This window comes from Capricornis sumatraensis, chromosome 2 (assembly GCF_032405125.1).
Source record: "Capricornis sumatraensis isolate serow.1 chromosome 2, serow.2, whole genome shotgun sequence".
Taxonomy (NCBI): domain Eukaryota; kingdom Metazoa; phylum Chordata; class Mammalia; order Artiodactyla; family Bovidae; genus Capricornis; species Capricornis sumatraensis.
In genome coordinates, this window is record NC_091070.1 from 127,512,660 (window position 1) to 127,535,466 (window position 22,807).

The 22,807-nt window shown below is 42.3% G+C and overlaps 1 protein-coding gene across 1 annotated transcript in view; it reads right to left on the minus strand.

The window, feature by feature from the left end:
- CD101 (CD101 molecule) overlaps window positions 1-22,807 on the minus strand; it is a 37,601-nt gene that overhangs the window by 5,198 nt on the left and 9,596 nt on the right. Inside the window, exons 3-8 of the mRNA XM_068965886.1 lie at window positions 21,926-22,342; window positions 17,755-18,141; window positions 13,159-13,542; window positions 12,050-12,454; window positions 8,359-8,769; window positions 3,371-3,766 (exon numbers count right to left, since the gene is read on the minus strand). Of these exons, the coding sequence (XP_068821987.1) occupies window positions 3,371-3,766; window positions 8,359-8,769; window positions 12,050-12,454; window positions 13,159-13,542; window positions 17,755-18,141; window positions 21,926-22,342 (2,400 nt within the window). The remainder of the gene's footprint in view (window positions 1-3,370; window positions 3,767-8,358; window positions 8,770-12,049; window positions 12,455-13,158; window positions 13,543-17,754; window positions 18,142-21,925; window positions 22,343-22,807) is intronic.

A 22,807-nucleotide genomic window follows, 5' to 3' on the forward strand; every position in this document is an offset into this window, starting at 1 on the left:
GGGGTCCATCCTTGGGCATCATTATAGGCTGTAAGTTGATGATTTCTAATCTATAACTCTGGCAGAGATCTCACTTGGAAATTCCATAGTTTATTGGATAGATCCCCCTAGATAACTCACTGGTACTCCAAACTCAGTTCCAGCCCAACTTACTCAAAATTGAACTAATCTTCTTCTTTAGATCCTTTTCTTACATTACCTCATCTAGTGACTGTCCCCACTATACCAGAAACCTGGTATTTATTCTTGATTCTCTTCTTCTGCTCATTCACCCTCCACATACACACATAGGCATGTGATCTCAGTCACTTTAGTCATGTCCGACTCTTCATGACCCCATGCACTATAGCCTGTCAGGCCCCTCTGTCTGCAGGATTCTCCAGGTAAGAATACTGGAGAGGGTTGCTGTGCCCTCCTCCAGGGGATCTTCCCAACCCAGGATTGAACCCGCGTCTCCTGCATCTCCTGCTTTGCAGGCGGGTTCTTTACTGCTGAGCCACTGGGGAAGCCACATACAGATAATCAGTCTCTAAATCCTGAAGATGTCATCTCCTAATATGGAATGCAGAGTGCTGTCCTCTCAGCCCTCAAGGGCACTGACTTCATTTGGGCCTTCATCTTGTCTCTCCTGGGCCCCTACAGTCAATTTCAAATAGTTCTCCCAGCTCTGTGCCTGCCTCCCTTCCAATTCACTTTTAACACTGCTCCCGGGGGGGAGCTTTCTAAAATGCAAATCTGATATGTCACTACCCTGCTTGAATTTGTTCAATGACACTCTGTAACTTCCATGATAAAGCTCACCTCTCCTGGCTCTGTACAGAGGACCCATTTGACAACAGTACCCTTTCCATCTCCCGAGTCTCCTCTCTTGCCATCCTACCACAGTTTTTCTGATCATCTTGCATATCCTTTCCTTTTCCCAAAACATGTGTTTCCTTTGTACAGGTTCCATGCTCTGGGAACATTCCCAGATCTCCTCCCCACCTAGCCCTGCCTCTGCTCCCTGCTTAGTATCCTGAGACAACTTCATTCATGACTCCTATCAGGTTGGACTCTCCTTCCCCTACCAGCCTCAGCTCTGTGGGAACAGACTCCATAATACATTGTTTTATGTGCCCTTAGAATCTCAGTCCATGGGGTCACTAAGAGTTGGACACGACTGAGCGACTTCACTTTCACTTTTCACTTGCATGCGTTGGAGAAGGAAATGGCAACTCACTCCAGTGTTCTTGCCTGGAGGATCCCAGGGATGGGGGAGCCTGGTGGGCTGCCGTCTATGGGGTCGCACAGAGTCGGACACGACTGAAGCGACTTGGCAGCAGCAGCAGAATCTCATATGGTTATTTATTGAACAAATTAAAATATCTTGCCACATAAATGGATATATACAAATGTAGATGTGTGTGTGTGTTAGCATGTCTGGAGGCATAAGGGGAAACCGAGGTAACATTTGATAAGCACTTACAGCGTGCCAGGGACTGTGCTAGATGCTTCATATGCATTTGTGTTACGACCCTCATTTTATGAGAAAGCTGAGTAACCAGGGGACGGCTTCACAGCTAGTAGGGAGGTGACAGAGCAACAATTTGAGCCTAGGCTTCTCTGATTCCAAATGCTGGAATTTTTATTATCCCACACTGTCTCCCCAAATACCGGAAAGGAACAGTCAGGTAGAGGAAGTGAGATGCTGTATTATAAAGATTGACTTGGGAACACGGAACTATACTTACAATGAAAACCCTCAGGTTCTTATGGCACAGGCTTCTAAGCACCTTCACTTGTGAAGAATACAAAGACCATTTGGTTTGTAATGCTTTTTTTTTTCAGAGTTCATTTTTTTAAAAAACCTTACACCTGCTTTCTAAGAATTCCACAAAGATGAGCAGTATATATACACACACACACACACACACACACTTGCTGTGAACAATCCCATCTGTCTCAGGAGAGATGTGCTTTTTAGTCATAGAATATATGCTTTTTATAGTTATTATCTACTTATTCTACTACACAAACTGCTGAATCTACAGAGCCCAGGAATTCCAGTGGGAAAACATGTACAGAATATGCTCAGGGTGGGGACTTCCTACAATTGTTGGAATGGAAGAAAAGCTGATAGGAAAATCAGTTCTGCTTGGAAACTTGGGAGAAGATCCTGCTGAAGAACAGTCAGGGAGAGAGAGTGATGGACTCCAGGGAACAGGTTAGATAACTCTGATTTCTACTCCAGAAGCCTTGCTGGGGCTGGGATGCAACTATTACTACTCTGAGACAATGCCATTCATTCTCAATAGCCCTTGTTCCCACCTATAGACTGTCTCCAAAGCTAGCTGGCACTGTAAGGAGGTCATCTTTATTGATGCTTTTTACTCTTCCTGGCGTGGGGCACCAAGACCACACCCCTGCCTCTCCAGTGATCCTCTCTTACTGCAAGCGCAACCTATAGCTCAGCTCTCACCTTCTCCTTAAACCCCACCAGAAAGAAGTTGCTCAAAGGATGAGCAGGCTATGACATCTACCCCCTCATTGATCACCTGGGAAGATTTAGTGGTCTGGCTGGAAGAATTTTTTGCTTAATGAATGCCTGTTATATGCTTGGCACTGCACTGGCTGGAAGGAACCCCTCTTCTCCTTCACAACCTCTTATTCTGCATGCCTCCTGAAGCTGAGTGCTCAGCAGAAGAGACTGACCATCCACACAGAGATGATCATTGTGGCCAGTGGTCTTCAACTACCTGCATTTTTGCTAGAGCCTGTAAACAAGTTCTATGGGGCACACTTCCTCCTGTGATGCCTTTCAAGGTGCAATTAGGAGAGACACACCCACTGACTATCATGATCAAAGATCTGGTAGTTTGTTGCGCACATCAGTAAGAAGCTTGGCACTTATTTATTGAGAAAGACTTTTTGTTTGTGTGGTTGGTTTTTGCCTCAGGGAGCATCAGGGAGCGTTTAGATGTAGCTGATTTTGGTTGAACAAGGTTACAGACAAAGTCAGCATGTCTCTATTCCTCACCCCACTCTCACCACCGGTCAGTATTCTGAGATCGGAGTGTCAGCTAAGAGACAAAGCTGCCTGCTTCAAACATTATTTGGTTACTTAAAGGGATACAATATTGATGGCTTTTTTGTTTATGAGGGGAAGTGGGGAAGGAGGTCAGATGCCCTTGACATTTAAACATCCATGCCAAAACCTCATGTAACCTTGTCTGTCTGAATGAGTTACTATTGAGAGAAATGGAGAAGTCATTTTCTTTCTGTAAATTGTGTTCAGCCTGAGAGGAAGCAAAACATAGCAGGGCAGGAAGGCATAGGAGCAGAGACAGAGATTCTCCTGACTGCGAGCCGTGGCAGATGAACCTCTGGTTACCTGACCGCAGCACTCTGAGCACCACAGGCTGTGACTCGTCTGATGCTTGGCTGACCCACTTGCTTGGGTTGCTGTGGAGCCGCCACTCCGCCACCTTGCACCAGTATTTTCCAGCATCCTTCATCTCCACCCGCTGTAGCGCCAGGACAAAGTCGGCAGCGGATGAGCGGTAAGAGTGCAGGCGCCACCTGAGCCCCTCTTCCCCATATTCCAGCAAGCCGTCATGCTGCAGGTGCACCAACATCCTACTTCCAGAATCTTCTCTCTGCCGGTACCACATCACAGAGAACAGGGAGGCAGGGCTGATGGCACCCTCCAGGCTGCAGCAGATGGTCGCCTCACTGTGCTCGGAGGCATTTTCTGTCCGGGACACTTTGGAGATGCGCACCTTACTTTCTAGGAAACAAAACGGCAGTAAATTTGAGAGGAAGCCAGACTCCAGATTGGACACCTCCTCTGAAAAAACTACTTTTCGTTGAAGTGATGCTGTCTGATAACCTTTAGATATCAGGTCCTTCATCTTTAACACTTTGCCTTGACCCCTGTCCTTCTTCCATATCTGCCAGAACATCCTCTGCTGTGAATAAAACCAGCCACTTTCATTCTTCAGCCCACCTCTTGTCCACTGGCCCTGTCACTGAAAACCACCCAGGTTTGCGGGAAGCTCTGCCCTGCTGCTTTTATCAATACTTCTCCCAGGTCAACCCTCCCTTCGGCTACTTAGAAAGGTCATCTGAAACTTCCAGTCCTCTCCTCAAGTCCTGTATGCCACCACTACCCCCACCCCCCCTTTTTTTTTTAGCAAATTACCCTCTTCCCATATACCTAGATATTAACCTCAGGTATGGACACAGGAAGAGAGGAGGTTAGGTGAGAGACTGAACATTTTCATACATATGTTAGAACATCACTCAAGGGACTTCCCTGGTGGTCCAGGGGTTGAGAATTCATCCTGCAATGCAGGGGACACAGGTTCAATCTCTGGTGGGAAGACTAATATCGCACATACCAGAGGGCAGCTAAGCCCAGGAGCTCTAACTACTGAGGCCACACAAAAAGATCTTGTGTGCGGCAACTAAGATACCACAGCCAAATAAATATTTTTTAAAAAAGAATACCATTCAAGGAGACTATTTACATGACTAGATTAGATTATGTTTTTAACGGATTTTGACATTTGCTTTTTTTAAATGTTCCCCTGTTAAGCAGCAGGTGAGGACCTGAGGCTAGAGGAGTCACAAACAAAATAAAGAAATTATGTTGTTGTTGTTCAGTCACTAAGTCTTATCCAACTCTTTGTGACCCCATAGACTATAGCCGGAGAAGGCAATGGCAGCCCACTCCAGTACTCTTGCCTGGAAAATCCCATGGACAGAGGAGCCTGGTAGGCTGCGGTCCATGGGGTCGCTGAGGGTCGGACACGACTGAGTGACTTCACTTTCACTTTTCACTTTCATGCATTGGAGAAGGAAACGGCACCCCACTCCAGTGTTCTTGCCTGGAGAATCCCAGGGACGGGGGAGCCTGGTGGGCTGCCATCTATGGGGTCACACAGAGTCGGACACGACTGAAGCGACTTAGCAGCAGCAGCAGGCTACAGCATGTCCATCTCCTCTGTCCCCCACTATCTCTTGGAGTTTGCTCAAATTCATGTCCACTGAGTCTGTGATACTATCTAACCATATCATCCTCTGCTGCCCCCTTCTCTTTTTGCCTTCAATCTCTCCCAGCAGCAGAGTCTTTTCTAATATGCTTGCTAAGTCACTTTAGTCATGTCTGACTCTTTTGTGACCCCATGGACTGTAACCCACCAGGCTTCTCTGTCCATGAATTCTCTAGGCAAGAATACTAGAGTGGGTTGCCATTTCCTTCTCCAGAGGATTTTCCTGACCCAGGGATCAAACCTGTATCTCATATGTCTCCTGCATTGGCAGGTGTGTTCTTTACCACTAGCACCACCTAGGAAGCCCCCTTTTCCAACGAGTATGTGCTAAATTTTCATCTCTACTACAAACATATTTATTGGTCTATCTTTAAAAGATTAACTGTGTCTGCTCCTAGATTCTTTTATAGTTACATCTTTACTGTCTCCTCTTTGTAGAGAACCGTGTGAAATATTAGTTGACATCGTACTGTCTCTGCTTCCTCTCCTCAAATTACTCTCTACCTTATTGCCATCAGCTTTCCAATCCGATCACTATGCTCTGGCCAAGGTTCCCTCCCAGTAAAGGCGCAATTTCCCAACTCAAGAGACCTTCCAGGATTTTCTGTTCTCTCTGCAGTTTTTGTCACCAAAACAAATTTTCTTCCGAAATCCTCTCCTCCTTTGATTTCAGAGAAAACATCCCCGCCCCCTCCTACAGCTCTGACCAGTCCTTCTCAGTGTCTTTCCCTGGGGCCTCCTCCTTACCTTACTTCCTACACCAGGGTAACCAGCTAGCTAACCCCAGCCAGCCACACCCAGCCCACAATTATGTTTTATTTGACATCTTCAGTATTTTAAAAAGAATTTGAATTCATTATGGACAGTCTCAAAATGGGTGACGCCACCGAAAAAAGAGCTCAGGCATTTCTTGATAGACTAAAAGATTGGACAGCACTGGTCCCTCATTTCTGAACAGGAAGCACTGGCTTGAGCTAAGAAATGGTGTGCAATTCATTTTTTTTTTTCAAGATTTTTTTGATGTGGGCCACTTTTAAAGTCTTTATTGAATTTGTTATAATATTTTTTTTGATGTATAATCTTATATCTTGTTTTTTTTATGAGATAGAAACTTTTATTATAATTAATGCACTTTCATTTGAATGTTGCTACTGTACTGTATTTCCAATTGGTAGTCACAACTTATTTTATTTTTATTTATTTATTTTTTAAATTTTTATTTTTTAATTTTAAAATCTTTAATTCTTACATGTGTTCCCAAACATGAACCCCCCTCCCACCTCCCTCCCCATAACATCTCTGTGGGTCATCCCCATGCACCAGCCCCAAGCATGCTGTATCCTGCGTCAGACATAGAACTACCTTATGACCCAGCAATCCCACTGCTGGGCATACACACCGAGGAAACCAGAATTGAAAGAGACACATGTTCCCCAATGTTCATCGCAGCACTGTTGATAATAGCCAGGACATGGAAACAACCTAGATGTCCATCAGCAGATGAATGGATAAGAAAGCTTTGGTACATATACACAATGGAGTATTACTCAGCCGTTAGAAAGAATTCATTTGAGTCAGTTCTGATGAGATGGATGAAACTGGAGCCGAGTATACAGAGTGAAGTAAGCCAGAAAGAAAAACACCAATACAGTATACTAACACATATATATGGAATTTAGAAAGATGGCAATGACGACCCTGTATGCAAGACAGGAAAAAAGACACAGCTGTGTATAACGGACTTTTGGACTCAGAGGGAGAGGGAGAGGGTGGGATGATTTGGGAGAATGGCATTCTATCATGTATACTATCATGTAAGAATTTGTTATAATATTGCTTCTGTTTTATGTTTTGGTTTTTTGGCCCGGAGGCATATGGGATCTTAGTTACCTGACCAGGGGTGGAACCCACACCCCCTGCATTGGAAGGCAAAGTTTTATTCACTGAACCACCAGGCAGGTCCCTTGGTGTGCACTTTTTAAAGGGGTGGGCACACATTATCAAGATTCAGCCTGGACAATTGGAAGAAAGGGATGCCAGCCACACAGATGGAGCATTGAGTGGGCCTAAGCCTTGTGGGACTGAGCGGCAACAACAGAAAGCCTGTGGGATGGCCCAGATGATAGACAGTATCATGATGGTATGGGACATGAGGATGATTAGGAACAAGTGGAGTGTGAGGGTCTCCAGGGCAGCCGAGCAGAAATGTGCAACAGGCAGTTGAGTGGCAAGGCCTGGAGTTCAGGAGATGGGGGCTAAGCGTAAAACACTTAGAGCTTGTTTCACTGAAGGTGGTAGTTGGAACCCAAGCAGTGTTTAGGAGGTTCTGAAGGGAGCAGAGAGTAAGAATAAAAATGGGTTCATGTGTCCCTGAGGAACACGCACATTGAGCAGGGAGAGGAAGAAGGGCCTGAAGGGCATGGAGAAGGGGAGCCAGAGCAGAAGGAAGAGACCCTCGCACTCAGCTACTGTTTTGCCCCTACTGCTCCCAACTGACTGTGAAGACTCTGCCTTATTTATCTGTGGAGCCCTAATTGCCTAACACAAAGCAATGTTCATTATAATCTTACTTTTTGATGTTACGTTGAAAATAGAATTTTAAGTGCCAAACTAGATTAACTTATTTGCATTGTGCTTTTGGATCTCGGCCAGTTCCCGAACCTTAGATGTGACATTCATTTAATTTTAATCAACATTGGAGGTGACCTAACTAGTGCTGACAGATCTAATCAACCCTGCCCTCGTTTAGACCACGGCACTTTTGGACCAATGCAAATGAATGGAACTTCTATTTCATTTTTAAAGATCTCCAGAGGGGAGGAGATGCCCTCAGTAAGCCATTCCAACAGTTAACTACTCTTATTTGCCTTATGTTGAGGCAGCCGTAGGTTGAAAAGCAATCTCTCCACACATCCCTATAGAGTTGTACAGTTTCTGTTCACAGTGGGAGAAATATGCTTTGTATTACTCTTTCTCTGCCAAATTACAGTAGAGCCCCACCGGAATGACACAGCTTGTTATTATAGAGAGCTGGAGATACGATACCCTGGGTAGCTGCATAGACCAGGCTGCCAGGCTGAGAAGCCAACCATTCAAAGGGATCTTGTTCCCATTTAAACTTCTCCAAATCTGAGACTGACTCACCAGAAATGACTCCTACTCCTCTGGTGGGCCATTCCGTCCTGCAGTCACTGTGCTGGTGGCCACTGTTCCTATGACTCTAGGTCATATTTTCACCCGCATATTATCATCCCATAGAACTGTTGCCCAAGAGAAGGGGGTCATTCTACAGAAAGATGCTAGAGAATATACTGGCAAGGTTTACCTGTGGGCCTGAGTTTCAGTTCTGTGAGACCTGATGTCTGTTCTCCAAGCTTGTGCCACGTGCTATTTGTAGACCAGAGCCATTCCTCCACAGCACAGCGATATTTGCCCTGATCGCTGTCTTCCACATTCAGAATGTGTAGCTGAAACAAGTCTTGGGAAACTTTCTCAGCGTGGAATTTCTGTTTTCTCTGTGTGGTCTGAAATTCATCCCCATATTTTACTACGTGGTTTTGGTCCACTTCCAGGATCCTCAGCCAGGGTGCATCAGTGGAAATGGGAGAGAAGTACCAAGTCACGACCAACTGGAGGTTTCCAGGGGATTGGGACAGGATGCTACACTCTATGTCAGTGTTGGAGTTGATGGAGATCTCTTGGACTTGACTGCTTGAATTCACCTTCAGTTTGCTCTCTAAATGAGAAGAACAGTACAATTACTTTTGTTACTTTGCTAGAAAATAGAACTTGAAAGTAGAAGGGACATTAGAGGTCAACTAAGGCCATAGCTCCTTGGAGAAGGAAATGGCAACCCACTCCAGTATTCTTGCCTGAAAAATCCCATGGGCAGAGGAGCCTGATGAGCTATATAGTCCATGGGGTCGCAAAGAGTCAGACATGACTTAGCAACTAAACAAGGCCATAGCTCCTAGATCTACCAGATGTGTGAATTCTCTCTTTAGTAGCCCCACCAACTGCTCATGCAGCCTCTGAACAACTAACAAAGCACCCATTCCATCTTTGGACATGCTGCCACTAGAGAATTCTTTCCAATATCAAGGTGAATCTTACTTTTTCATAATTTCCACCCACTTGTCCTAGTTCTACCCTGCCCTAAGAGTGGAATGGGGAGGGTAGGGCAGGGAGGAAGTATCAAACCAGAAAGCCAATCTCTCCCACATGAAAATGCTTCAATATTAGATAACCAAAAAGGACCTACTGTATAGCCCAAGGAACTATATTCAACATCCTATAAAAATTCATACAGGAAAAGAACATATACATATAAAACTGAATCACTGTGCTGTATACCAGAAACTAACACAACATTGTTAATCAATAATATTCCAGTATAAAATAAAATTAAAAAAAAGAAAATTCTTCAATATTTAGGCACAGACATCTTCTCTTTTAGAGCACCTCATAAATCAAATTGAGAGAAAGTGGCCCTTGGATGCTTTGCCTGGGTGTTTGCTAACCAGAATACTCCTTGACCCATCATTTGCCCAAGTCTAGTTGTACCTGTCTGCAGATATGGGTAAACAAGAGGAAGCTGTATGTTCACTATTAAAACTGAATGTCTCTTTGCAGTTACTCAACTCTGGGAACATTGTATGGATAGGGAGTCAACTATCCTTTAACCCCAGAGCTTTTCTGCTTTATCAGAAGATGAATGGCAAAACCTGGCTTCTAAATCTTATTCTTATCTTCTTGCTGACATCACAGATTATACTTTTGTGCCTGCTTACTGATGCTGCCAGTAGGTCTCATTACTCCTCCTTTAACAGACATTTATTAATGCATACTATTTTATGTGCCAGACTATTCCAGGCTCTGTGGATCCCTCCCCTCCGTTTCTGCCTAGAGGGAGAGACTAGTACTGGGACAGAGGCTGAGAGATTATAGGATTGTGTCACCCAAGCAGGACAGAAGTCTGCAAAAGTGACTATCAGAGCACATACCAGGACTGTGTAACCCAAATATGGGAGTGAGGCTTCCTGGAGGAGATATCTCTAAGCTAAGTCTTAAGGGTTAATAGGAATTAGGCTGATGGAGAAGAGGTAAAGGAATTCCATGCAAAAGAAGCAACTTGAACAAAGACTAAACATGAGAGAGAGCATAGTGTGTTGGAGGAACTGCAAGTAGTTCAGTGTGGCTGGAGCTCAAATTCAAGATGGAAAGTGGAAAGAGATGGTGCTGGGAAGGCATAAGTATTCCAGATCACAAAGGACCTTGCCTACTATGTAACGCAAGTTTGAACAGGAGTTGGATGTAGTTGAGTAGTGGATGACTCAGGTTTCTTGCTTGGATCACTGATGGATTTTGGGGACATAGAGAATGATGTCAGAGGAGTAGCTTTGGCAGGATGATGATGGTGTATTCATGTTCTGACATGTTGAGTGTAGACATGTCTTGAAGGCAATTGCATGAGTCTGGAGATCAGAAGAGAAGTCATTCAAGATAGTGAATTTGGGAGTTGTCAATACATAGCATAAATCCCTGGGTAGGAATAAACCTACTTTGGGAGACTGTATAGAATGAGAAGAGAGAAAGTTGAGAATGAAGCCCAAAGGGCTGAGTCAGTGCGAGAGGAGGACTCTGCAAAAGAGAATGAGAAGGAGCCATGAGAGGGCTAGGAAGGAAACCAAGAAAATCTTGTGTCACAAGGCCATGGAAAAAGAAGTTTCAAGAAGAAAGGACTGAACCAACAATTTGAAATACATCAGAAAAGACAAGTAAATTAAGGCATGAGTTAACCAACAAGGAGATGACTACTGTAACCAAAACTATTGCTCAGTAGCTGAGAGAATGATGGTTACCATGTTTGAGTATCTGCTTGGTTTGTCAGACACTGCACTAGGAACATGTCACCATCTTTCAATTGCACATCAGCAATTTACCCATGGAGTCAATAGGCTTGGACAGATTCTTGATCTGTCGGTCGGTGGCACAGGCAGGGACCAAGATCTAAGTGATGTCAAAGCCTCTTGAACACTCCACCTTAAGAGGATGGAAATCAGGGAAGCAGATACTGGCACAGCAGAATTTGGGAAGTTGTGTCTTACTTTTCATCTCTATGCTCTATTACCAATTGTATGTTGACTATAATCATAAATTCTCTAATTCTTATACATTAACACATCAAAATGAATGGCTAAGTGTACTGAATGGAATTTGCATTATCCATACCACTAGGAGAGACATTCTAAACATTTAATGACTGGCCAGGCACAGGCAGGGACCAATCTGAAGGAATGCCCCAGCACTGGAGCTGATCCTGGAAGCTCCCTGCTGTGCCGTGTAGTGTCCAGCTGCTGAGCGGTGGAGACTTACAGGATATGAGGAAGGGGCCACAGTTATTATTAGTGTGGAACTATTCCAACGTTTTAAAAACCAGTGTGGCCATTTCATGCATATTAGCTCTATGTTAATCTAGATCACTTTGCATGTGTGTGTGTGTGTATGTGTGTGGGGGTGGGGGTATGATTTTTATTCTGGTTAATTTTTTAAAAATTGAAATAGAGTTGATTTACAGTGTTTCAGGAGTACAGAAAAGTGATTTATATGTTCTTTTTCAGATTCTTTTCCATTATAGGTTACTCTAACCTGTTGAATATAGTTCCCTGTGGTATACAGCAGGTCCTTGTTGTTTATCCACTTTACATATACTAGTGAGCATCTGTTAATGTTGTTGCTGCTCATTCACTAAGTTGTGTCCGACTCTTTGTGACCCCATCGACCGCTTCCCTATCCCTCACCATCTCCCAGAGTTTGTCCGAGTTCATGTCCATTAAATCTGTTAATACCAAATTCCTAATTTATCCCTACCCCGCTTCCTGGATATCACTTATATATTGTACTTACTTATAGTACAAACATGGGGAGAAATTTATTTTATGCTTTAATTCCATAACTTTCCCTAAATGGGAAGAATGTTTTTCAAAAAAGCGGAATTAATTTCAAGTAGTGTTAACCTGGTAAAGTGACAATGATCCTTAGTGCGTGAGAGGTAGCAGAAGCCCTCACAGGACTGTTTGTGTGCAGAGAATTTCTGTCATAAACTTCTACTTTACACTGATAAACTCCTGCTTCTTCCTCGGTGGCATCATGGATTAGGAGCCGAGAATGAAATGGAGACTGTGAAATCTTCGTCTTCCTTTGGAACTGGGGTAGGCAGCTCCCCCATTCAATAGTGCCATTGTGGGTGATTTGAAGAAGCAGATCAAAGGCTCGAGATCTGGCTGGCTGGAACAGCCATGTCACGGTGAGTGGAACCCTGAGGTCAGAGTAGCCAACCCTCACTATGCAGGACAGGTCAAAGGTGTTGGTTAATTTCACTTGTGGTAGACGGCTCATCAGACTAACTTGTAAACTTGACTCTGTGGGCAGAAACACAACACATGATTTCTAACATGTTTATTAAATCGAGGTACAGTGCTTCTAAGTTTTCCTAGTCATCACCTCTTCACACGGAACCATGTGTTCACACACTGGGAGTATCAAATATTTGGGGGTAGAAATTGATTCACAGTACAGGCTGTCCTGAATTCTGACCCCAGTTTTCTAAAGTTGAACCTCCTGTAAGAGTGTTCTCAGCAGAGACAACAAACAGGCAGTGTTTCTCCAGTCCACTGCTTAGACAGCTGCTACTGAGGGGGTGGGGCGCACAGCCCTGCTGGCCGGCCTCCTTCCCTTACCCCACTGCTGGGTGAACTATCACTGTTTTACACTTGCTACCGGAGATTCCGAAATCCCAGGCTGCAGCTGTCAGAAGCCTGAAGGTATGAGGCTCCGCTTCATTTGGCATATCTCTTTTCTAAGTCTACTCCAAACGATTCGATTTTGTTGTTAGTCTTGAATAACAACTTATAAGTTGCACCCTAAAGACCATCTTTATAAAGATGAGTAAACTTCAGAGACCAGTTGGAGACTTGGTAACCAGAGACCCTGCTCTGTATTCTGGGGTATACGTACTGTAACTAGAGGATTCAGGATGACGTACAATCAAACTCCGTGGCATCCCACTACAGAAGGAAGATACTGATGATATGCAAGTTCAGCAAAGGCTTTCCCTGACACTTACTGAGGGGCTTTACAGTGATCGACACCATCTGAGTCCAGCTCTGATCTCTGGCCTGGCTCCGGGTCCTCTCAGACACTCTGCACTCGTACATGCCACTGTCTGTGATGGTGGTGGAGGTGATCTCAAGTTGGAAGGTGGCCCAGTCTGTTTTCTCCAGCCTTGCATTTCTGAGGTTATCGAGTTCCCCATATGAAGCACCTAGCTTCACAGTGCCATCCTGCTCCATGCCAGCCACAAACACCGGCTGTGTTTGGTTTTGTGGGACATGCCACCAGGCCACAGTCAGGAGATTCTCAGCTCCATATGCCTTGCAGAGAAGGGTTAACACCTCTCCTTCCCACACTGCTTGCTGCCGGTTCTTGGTAGACACGACCACATTTCTTGCTGTGGATTACAGGTTTTAGAAGAAAAAGATATTTCGAGTAAATGAAAAGTTTTCTATAAAACAGTGAACTCTCATTAATTAAGACTTGACTACTTTGAGACAAATCCAATCAAATTGTTCACTCTTGTATCATCCCCCAGAATAAAAGATTTAATCAACACTTAAATAGTAGAAATGGCAGAAAGAACACCAGAAGAACTAATTTACATGTGAACAATTTACAGTTTGCCCTAAGTTTTAGTGATTTGTTCCTTAGGAACATCTAGTTGGGAAAACACATGGTAATATTTTGTTACATTAATTAGAGTTGGTGTATGAGAGTGAAAGTAATGAAGCTGTGTTTATTTCAATGTTTAGTTTTCTAGAATTCAGACTTTCACAGTTCAGAATGACTTTCCCCTCCTTACTTATCTTTCCCTAATTAGTATGTATCTGAACAGTGAAAAAGTACTGTTAATTATATTTCTGTTCAAAATACTGCCATTAAAAAACAATTACTTGAAGAGGGCGTGGAGAAAAGAGAATCCTCTTACACTGTTGGTAGGAATATAAATTGATACAGACCCTATGGAGAACACTATGGAGGTTCCTTAAAACACGGAAAATAGAACTATTGTGTGACTCCAAAATCCCACTCCTGGGCACATACCCAGAGAAAACCATAATTACAAAAGATACACGCACCCCAGTGCTCATTGCAGCACCATTTACAATAGGCAAGACATGGAAGCAACCTAAATGTCCATTAACAGAGAAATGGGTGAGGAACATGTGGCACACATATACATGTAATATCACTCAGCCAAAAACAGGAATGAAACTGTGCCACTTGCAGAGACTGGGATGGACCTAGAGCTGTCATACAGCATGAAGAAAGTCAGAAGTTGAAAAACAAATACTGTGTATTAATGCATATATGTGGAATCTAGAAAAATAGTACAGATGAACCTATTTGCAAAGCAGAAATAAACACATAGATGTAGAGAACAAGCATATGGACACCAAGGGGGGAAACAAGGGGTGTGATGAATTGGGAGACTGGGATTGACTTATATACACTACTATGTATAAAATAGATAAGGACCTCTGTTGGGGCACAGAGAACTCTACTCAATGCTCTGTGGTGACAAAGAGGGGATATATGTATAGGTATAGCTGGTTAGGTTTTCTGTATAGCAGAAACTAGCGCAAAATTGTAAAGCAACTAAACTCCAATAAAAAAATTTTTAATTAAAAATTTCTTCTTTTAAAAATTATTTTGGGGAAAATGTATGTATATATAAATATACATATACTATAAATACAGACATACTTCCCCCTCAAGTATTTTTAAAAAAATATATATATATACACACCTATACACACACACACACACACACACACACACATATATATACATTTCTCTTTTTCAAATCATATATTCATTCATATATATTGTTGGCTGAAGGGAGAGCCTTCCTATATCTGAACTACAGTGTAAAACAGTAAGTGTTAAGTCTGGCTCCCAGATGGAAAATTCAAGATGATCAGAAATGTGGACATCCTTTCAACAGATAACTTCCTGTGAGAGGCCTTGTCCTGGGTGCTTTGTGGGCAATGCAAAGATCCCTCAAGCTCATGCATCCTAGGCAGCCCAGCCTCATGCTTAAGGCCAAGGTCCCTGGAGTTATTATAGAATTACCCTGGACAACAAAGTGAACCTCTCTGAGCCTCAATTTCCTTTCCTGTAAAGGAAAGAAGGTAATAATAGCGCCTCACTTTTGCACTGTGAGAAGACTAAGTGAACGGCACGTGCAAAAGGCTTACCCTGGCTGGCAAGGAAAAGTGCCCAGCAAAAGTGAGCTACTAGAATTAGTGTGTAATGATAGTCCCTTCATGAGAGCAGAGGTGTTCAAAGTCAGAAAAGGAAAATAAAAAGAATTTTTTTTAATTTATATTTTCTAGACTCGTGGGATCTTAGTTCCCTGACCAGGGATTGAAACTGGGCCCTCAGCAGTGAGAGTACAGAATCCTAATCATTGAACCACCAGGAAATTTCCAGGAAAACAAAACAGAACTGGCTTTTGAAATCTTAATAGTATCTAAATGAATTTGCAGATTGATCTTCTCTGCTGAGGAAGAGTTCTGTCTTTAACAGCTTTATGGATGAACACAATGTTACCAAGACAGAAAGAAGGCTAATGTCCACAAATAGATTAATATATATCTACCTATTACATATATATGTATATAACATAACATATATATACATATATAAAACTTGCTTCCAAATTTGGGGTATTAGAGGCATTATTACACTTAATTTTTTTGAAGTTAAAAATAGACTCATAACTAAAGTTTCAAAATTAGAGGGGAAATTATTAGTCACAATCTTACACTTCAAGTATAACCATTATGATAGGTTTCGAGCAGTTTCAGTTTAAAAAAAAAACTGTGGTTTCCTTACTTTATCGTGGTCATTGCTATCTCCGAGTTAGAAGTGACACACTCACCAGGCATGTGTAAGGTGGGCATGCACAGTGGTAGGGAAGTACCCTCTTCTGTTTAAAACATTCACGGGATGATAAAACTGCTCATACTTGAAGTAACGGTTTGTGTTTCAAAACCAAATGTTCAATAGAATCTTTAATAAATCTGTTACTAACTTTTTCTGTTTCTCCATAAAAAGAAACAGGTTGGACTCCGGCCTGCACAAAGTATTATTTTTAGCTTGGGCAGACCACCTACTTGATAAGCTTGTGATCTATGTGCCCCAAAGCACACCTTTTGGTCCCTTTGGCACAGATTCCTATGTCCTGAGTTTATGAAAGGTTTACAGTTCTGCTCCAGTGGAGACAGATACACAAGGTTGAGATTTAGCTCTGTGTAAATAGGTAAACACGCCTACATAGTTTTTTTCTGAATCCTAGCAAGAAAGACCAAATGTTTAGTGTAAAAACTAACACCAACACACTTCCTGGCTCGCCAATCTAGGCCAAAGCTGTGCATCTTCACTCCAAGCAAATGGGGTTGATGGAGAAGAGCATGGAAGTGTTTGTGTCTATGGAGATGCCTCCAATAAGCGAGTACAACAAGGACATCTTCATTTTGGGTTTGTTATTTATTTATTTTTTTGGTTTTTGCTTTGGGGCAATTCATCTTTCTAGACTTTGAATTTAATACTCAGCCCAGAAAATCATAGTATTGCTTGTGGATTTATCAGTTTTCTCTCCACACAAAAAGCACTGATTATTCAAACATGCTTAAGGTCACGCAGCCTTCAGAAACTTAACAGGAGCTGAATGGCCTTCCAGATAATCAGACCCAGCCTATCTGACCCAGATAGGCATCTCGCCACATCACAGCAACATGCAGGCAATAGAGTCTGCCCACTCTCACTTCTTTTCTTACTCTGAGTCATGGGTTGATGCAGAATTAAGACTAAGTATCATTCCCTGTACCAGGTTAAGAACACGGAGAACTGACGTAAGACATCTGAAAGATGCTGAAAAAGTAGAAGGGGTAATGTGGGTGTTTATTTCTCAGGAAAGAGGCAAGTATAAGCTCTTTTCTCTTAATCTACTCAAAATACACACACACACAAGGAGACAGAAGGCTTCATGAACGCAGGTATTCTCAGCTGAAAGAAAACCCAACACATCAATCAGAAATAATAGCAAAGAGAATCAAGAATCTAAGATGGCAAGAAGGGACTTAACGGCAGTGAAATTAGATTATCTTAAGCTGAGGAAGCTGAGAATTAGTAAAGTGAAGTACATGGAGTATTCATGGTCACAGACCATTTATTGGCTTAGGAGTAGGACTCAGGTCTTCAGCTATATGGGTGCGTGCTCAATCACTTTATTTGTGTCCAACTCTTTGTGACCCCATGGACTGTAGCCCACCAGGCTCCTCTGTCCATGGGATTTTCAGAGAAGAATACTAGAGTGGCTTTCCATTTCCTCCTATAGGGGATCTTCCCAACCCAGGGATCAAACCTGAGTCTTCTGGGTTTCCTGCACTGCAGACGGATTCTTTACCCACTAAACCATCTGGGAAGCCCCCAGGTTTTCAGCTAGTTTGGGTGCTTCCCTTTACTCCAGTCCACCTCAAAGTGACCTGATTGATACCTGACTTCTGGAGACCTCCCCTGTGTCCATGAAGGTATCCAGTACTCACAAAGGAGGACATCGAAATGCAGCCCAACCATGTCTGGCCCCAACTTCACATACCTGCTTGCTTCCAAAGGTGTACAAAGCTGTCTGGTGACTGTTTGTTCTGAAGCACCTGCCAGGAGCCTATCTGAGCTCTTGTTACCACTGCCACTGCACATCTGTATGCACCTTCATCCTCTGGGCCCACAGAGAAGATCTTGAGAGAGAAAGACTTGGGGCTTAACTTTGAAACCTGGAGCTGTCCTTGACTTGCTCTTTCTTGGTAATCTTTCTTCAGATCCAGAACTCCGCCAGCATCAATGTGGGCCGTTTCAACATCATTGAAGAACCAAGTGGCCTGAAGGTGTGGGTCCTGGCCACCACCCATGACCAGGCAAACCAGTTCTAAGGATTTTCCTTCACGTACCGTGCTCTCAGCTCTAATGTTGACTTGAAAATCTCTCACTAGGAAACAAAAGCAAGGCAGATATTTAGAGAGGCCATTGCACCTATTCCTTTAATACCAGAGAGAGATGCGATCTCCTATCAGGATAGTACAGGGATTGAATTTAATGTGGGAGATCAGAGATAGGCCAAAGAAATGCCTAGAATCAAAAATGCCCTTGACTATTTTTTAAATCATCTAGAAAGAACAACACATGTGATTTTCTGAATGCAATACTATTAAGAAAGATGAATACATGGATGTGTAAAGTACATAGTAATGTATATTTTAAAATAAAATATTTTATACTATGTTGAACTGACATAAATTGTGATTTCTTGCTCTCATTTTTGGGTGAGAATATCCAATGGAATTTTCCTAAGTTAAAAGCATATGTGATATATGGCAAATCCACAGCTAACAGCACACTTAACAGCGGAAAACTGAAAGCTTTTCATCTAATATAAAGAATAAGACAAGGATGATTATATTCACCACTTCTATTCAACATGGTATTGGAAGTCCTAGCCAGAGCAATTAGACAAAAAAAGAAATTAAAAGCATCTACATTGGAAAAAAAGAAGAAAGACTCACTGCTGGCAGATGACATGTTCTTACATATAGGAATCAAAAGAAAAAAGGAAAAAAACCCACCGAACTCCACCAAGAAGCTGTTAAAACTAATAAAGAATTTCAGTAAAGCTGCAGCATATAAAATCAACACATGAAAAAATCAGTTAGATCTCTATATATTAACAATAAACTATCAAAAACAAATCAGAAAACAATCCCATTTACAACAGTATCAAAGAGAAGATCATACTTAAGGATAAATTTAACCAAGGAGGTAAAGAGATGTACAATGAAAACTGTAGAACACTGATGAAAGAAACTGAAGATGAAACAAATAAACAAAAAGATATCCCATGTTCATGGGTCAGAAAAATTAATATTATTAAAATGCTCATATCACCCAAAGCAATCTACAGATTCATTGCAATCCCTATCAAAATTCTAATAGCATTTTGAAATAGATAAAAACAATTCTGAAATTCATATGGAACCACAAAAGACCGTGACTGGCCAAAGAATTTTGAGCAAGAGTGGTAGGTTTCACATTACCTGTTTTCAAAATGCATTACAAAGCTACAGTAATCAAAACTATGATACTGGCATAAAGACATATAAACCAGTGAAACAGGATAGAGAACCCAGAAATAAATTCATGAATCTTTGTCAATTAATCTTCAATAAGGGTTCCAAGAACACACAACAGGGAAAAGATAGTCCCTTCAATAAATGGTGTTGAACCAACTGGATATCCATATGCAGAAGAATAAAGCTGGATCCCTATCTCACAGCATATTAAAAAAAAATAAACTCAAAATGAATTGAAGATTTAAACCCAAGATCTGAAATTGAGAAACTACTAGAAGAAAATAAAAGGGGGACTTCCTTGGTGGTCCAGGGGTAAAGGCTCTATGCTTCTACGGCAGGGGGCATGGGTTCGACCCCTGGTCAGGGAACTAAGATCCCACATGTCATGCAGCATGGCCAAAGGAAAAAAGAAAAGAAAAGAAAAGGAAAACCTTCCTGACATTAGTTTGGGCCATGGTTTTCTGGATATGACCCCACAAGCACAGGCAACAAAAGCAAAAATAGACAAGTAGAATTGCATCAAACCAAAAAGATTCTATACACAAAAGAAACAATCAGCAGAGTGAGGAGACAATCTATAAAATGGGAGAAAATATTTGCAAACCATCTATTCAAAAGAGGTTCCTATTCAAAATGTATAAGAAACTCATATAAGTTAATAGCAAAAAATTCCAAATAAGTTGACAATGAAAAACGATCTGACTAGGTATTCTCAAAAGAAGACATACACATGGCTAAAAATATGGAAAGGAAGATGCTTATCACTAATCACCAGGGAAATGCAAATCGAAGCCACAAGATATCACGTCACATGTTAGAATGGCTGTCATCAAGAGGCAAAAGATAGCAAGGGTTGGTGAGGAAGGAGAAGAAAAAAGAACCTTTGTATACTGTTGGTAGGAATGTAAATTGGTATGATCATTATTGAAAACGGTATGGAGGTTCCTCAAAAACTAAGCGTAGAACTTCCACATAACCCAGCAATCCTCACTTCAGGGAACATATTCAAGGCAAACGACACAGCGTCTCAAAGAGATACCTGCTCTATGTTCATTACTCATAATATCCAAGATACGGAAGCAACACAAGTGACTATCGAAGGGTAAGCGGACGAAGAAATTGTATACATACACAATGGGCTATCATTAAGCCATGAGAAAAAAGGAAATCTTACTCTTTTCAAAAACATGGATCAACCTGGAGGACACTTTGCTATGGGAAATAAGCCAGACACAGAAAGACTGTGGAAACTAAAGATGTTGAACACGTGGAAGCAGAGAGTGGACCCCTGGTTGCCAGGGCTTGTGGGAGTGGGGTAAATGGGGAGACGTTGGTCAAAGAGTACACAGTTTCAGTTATGCAGGAATAAGTTCTGGAGATCTAATGCTTTCAGTTAGTAATACTCTGTGGTGTTACCTGAAATTTGCTAAGAAAGTAGATCTTAAGTGTTGCCACATACACGACGCAACCATGTGAGGCGATGGATATGCTAACAAACTTGATCATAGTCACTTCACAATGCAAACAGATATCCAAACACAGTACTGTACACCTTAAACATATACAAATTTTTATTGATTTAAATAAATAAATTTTAAAAATAAAGACTTTTACATTAAAAAAAATCTTTTTAAAAGAAAGGGGGAAAAAAAGCATGTATGTGTCTCCACAAGACTCCCCGTGTATAATTTGGATGTATAACGCCATCAGGACAGTTTTTAATGAAACAAAATAATACTCCTCTTTAAGAAAAAAAAAGAAAGAAAACTTCAATCAACCATCACTGGATCATTGCTGTTAGCATGAATGTTTATGGTTTTAGATCTCCTCCTAGTGGATCAAAGCTCATGTGGAGAGACCAGGAATTACAATGGAGGCTTCCTGCTTGCTCTGGTGAAAATGCCAATGGATCACGAAGAGTGACATTATTGCAAGGTAAAGGAGTCAGGCAGACGGAGCACTGACAAGGCTTCACATTGGAAACTGGAGCTATTCTGAGGCCCAAGTGACTGTGGTGAGAGGGCCTTGGAGAGGCCTTCAAACATCAGCTCCACTTCTCACCAGCTGAGCAAGCTTAGGCAGACCATTAGCTGGGGCTCTGGGTCGTGTTTCGAAAAGTGGAATTTGACAACTTGCTCTGAGGCTGGTTGTTAGGACTACGTTAGATAATGCAGCTGAAGTGCTTACACAGAGCCTGGCAAAAATGGCAACAAAACTATTTCCCTGTATGGTTTGTGGAATCTAACTAACAGTCAACAGATGTTGTCCCATATAAAACCTCCCGTGGACATAGCCTGTGGACAGAGCCCCAGATGAGTATCTTTATTTATGCTCCAAAAATGACAAAAGCAAAATTTATCCAAACTTTCTAAACAATCTTGTTTTATATTCAACCAAAGATTTTAAAACAAAAATCAGGAGTTCCCTAATGGTTCTGTGGTCAAGACTCCATTCCTGGTGGCCCTGTGGTTAAGACTCCAGGCTTTCACTGCCGAGGGCATTGATTCAGTTCCTTGTTAGGAAGCTAAGATCCCGCGAGACATGTGGCACAGCCAAAAAAAGGGGGAAAAAAAACAAAGAAACAGAAAGATATCCCCCAAATACCCACCACTAGCATACTAATGAATTTCCTGAGAAGATAATTACCTGCCGGCTGGACCCTGAGGGTTGTTTGATCTGTCTGCTTTTTCGTGATGGAAGTCCAGGTTTCATCAGGATCCTGAATCCATTCAGTTGCCTCACAGAACAGCTGACCTTGGTCCGAGGGCTGGAGCCTCCCCATGGACAGCCTGAAGGTAGTGACCCCAAGCTTGTCGAGTCGCACATCACCAGCTGCAAACCTCTCTGTAAACAAGGGCCCAGGGAGCAACGTAAAATCTTTGGAGAGGGAAATAATCTTGCTGGCTTGGCTTCCTTCTCCATCCTTCATCAGGTACCAGGTGATGGAGAGGTGGGTGTGTTGAGCTGTGGCTTTGGACGCCTCACAGGTAAGTTCCAACCGCTCACCTTCCTCCTTGTTTAGAGTCTGGGGAGCCATGGCCACCGAGAGGGTATCTGGAATAACTGGACAGAGAGGAATGATGGTAATTGACTTAGTATCAATTAGAGGCTTAGTTAGACTAGCCTCTCTAGATGAAGGTGGTGGCCTGACCCACCATCTGTAAAGTACATTCTTTGAGTTGGCTTCCCATCAGCCATATGCTTTACCTATTACCAACAGGAACACTGGCATCTATGTACATACAGTCTATGGAACCTGGCAAAGCTCTTGGTTCGCTGTTATGTTTTTAGCTTAGTCTGTAACCCATTTAGCTACTCAGACACAGGTTTTAAATGGGAAAAGCACAAGGAGCTAGAAGACCTATATTCTGATCCTATATTTGTCCCTATTTGACTCCATGAACTGGAACAAGTCACTTGTTTGGGCCTTCACCCGCTCCTTTATAAAATAAAGTTCTGAAATAATCTGTTATAATTTATCTTTCAGCGCCAAAATTCAACCCTTACCAAAGTTTTGATAACCATCCT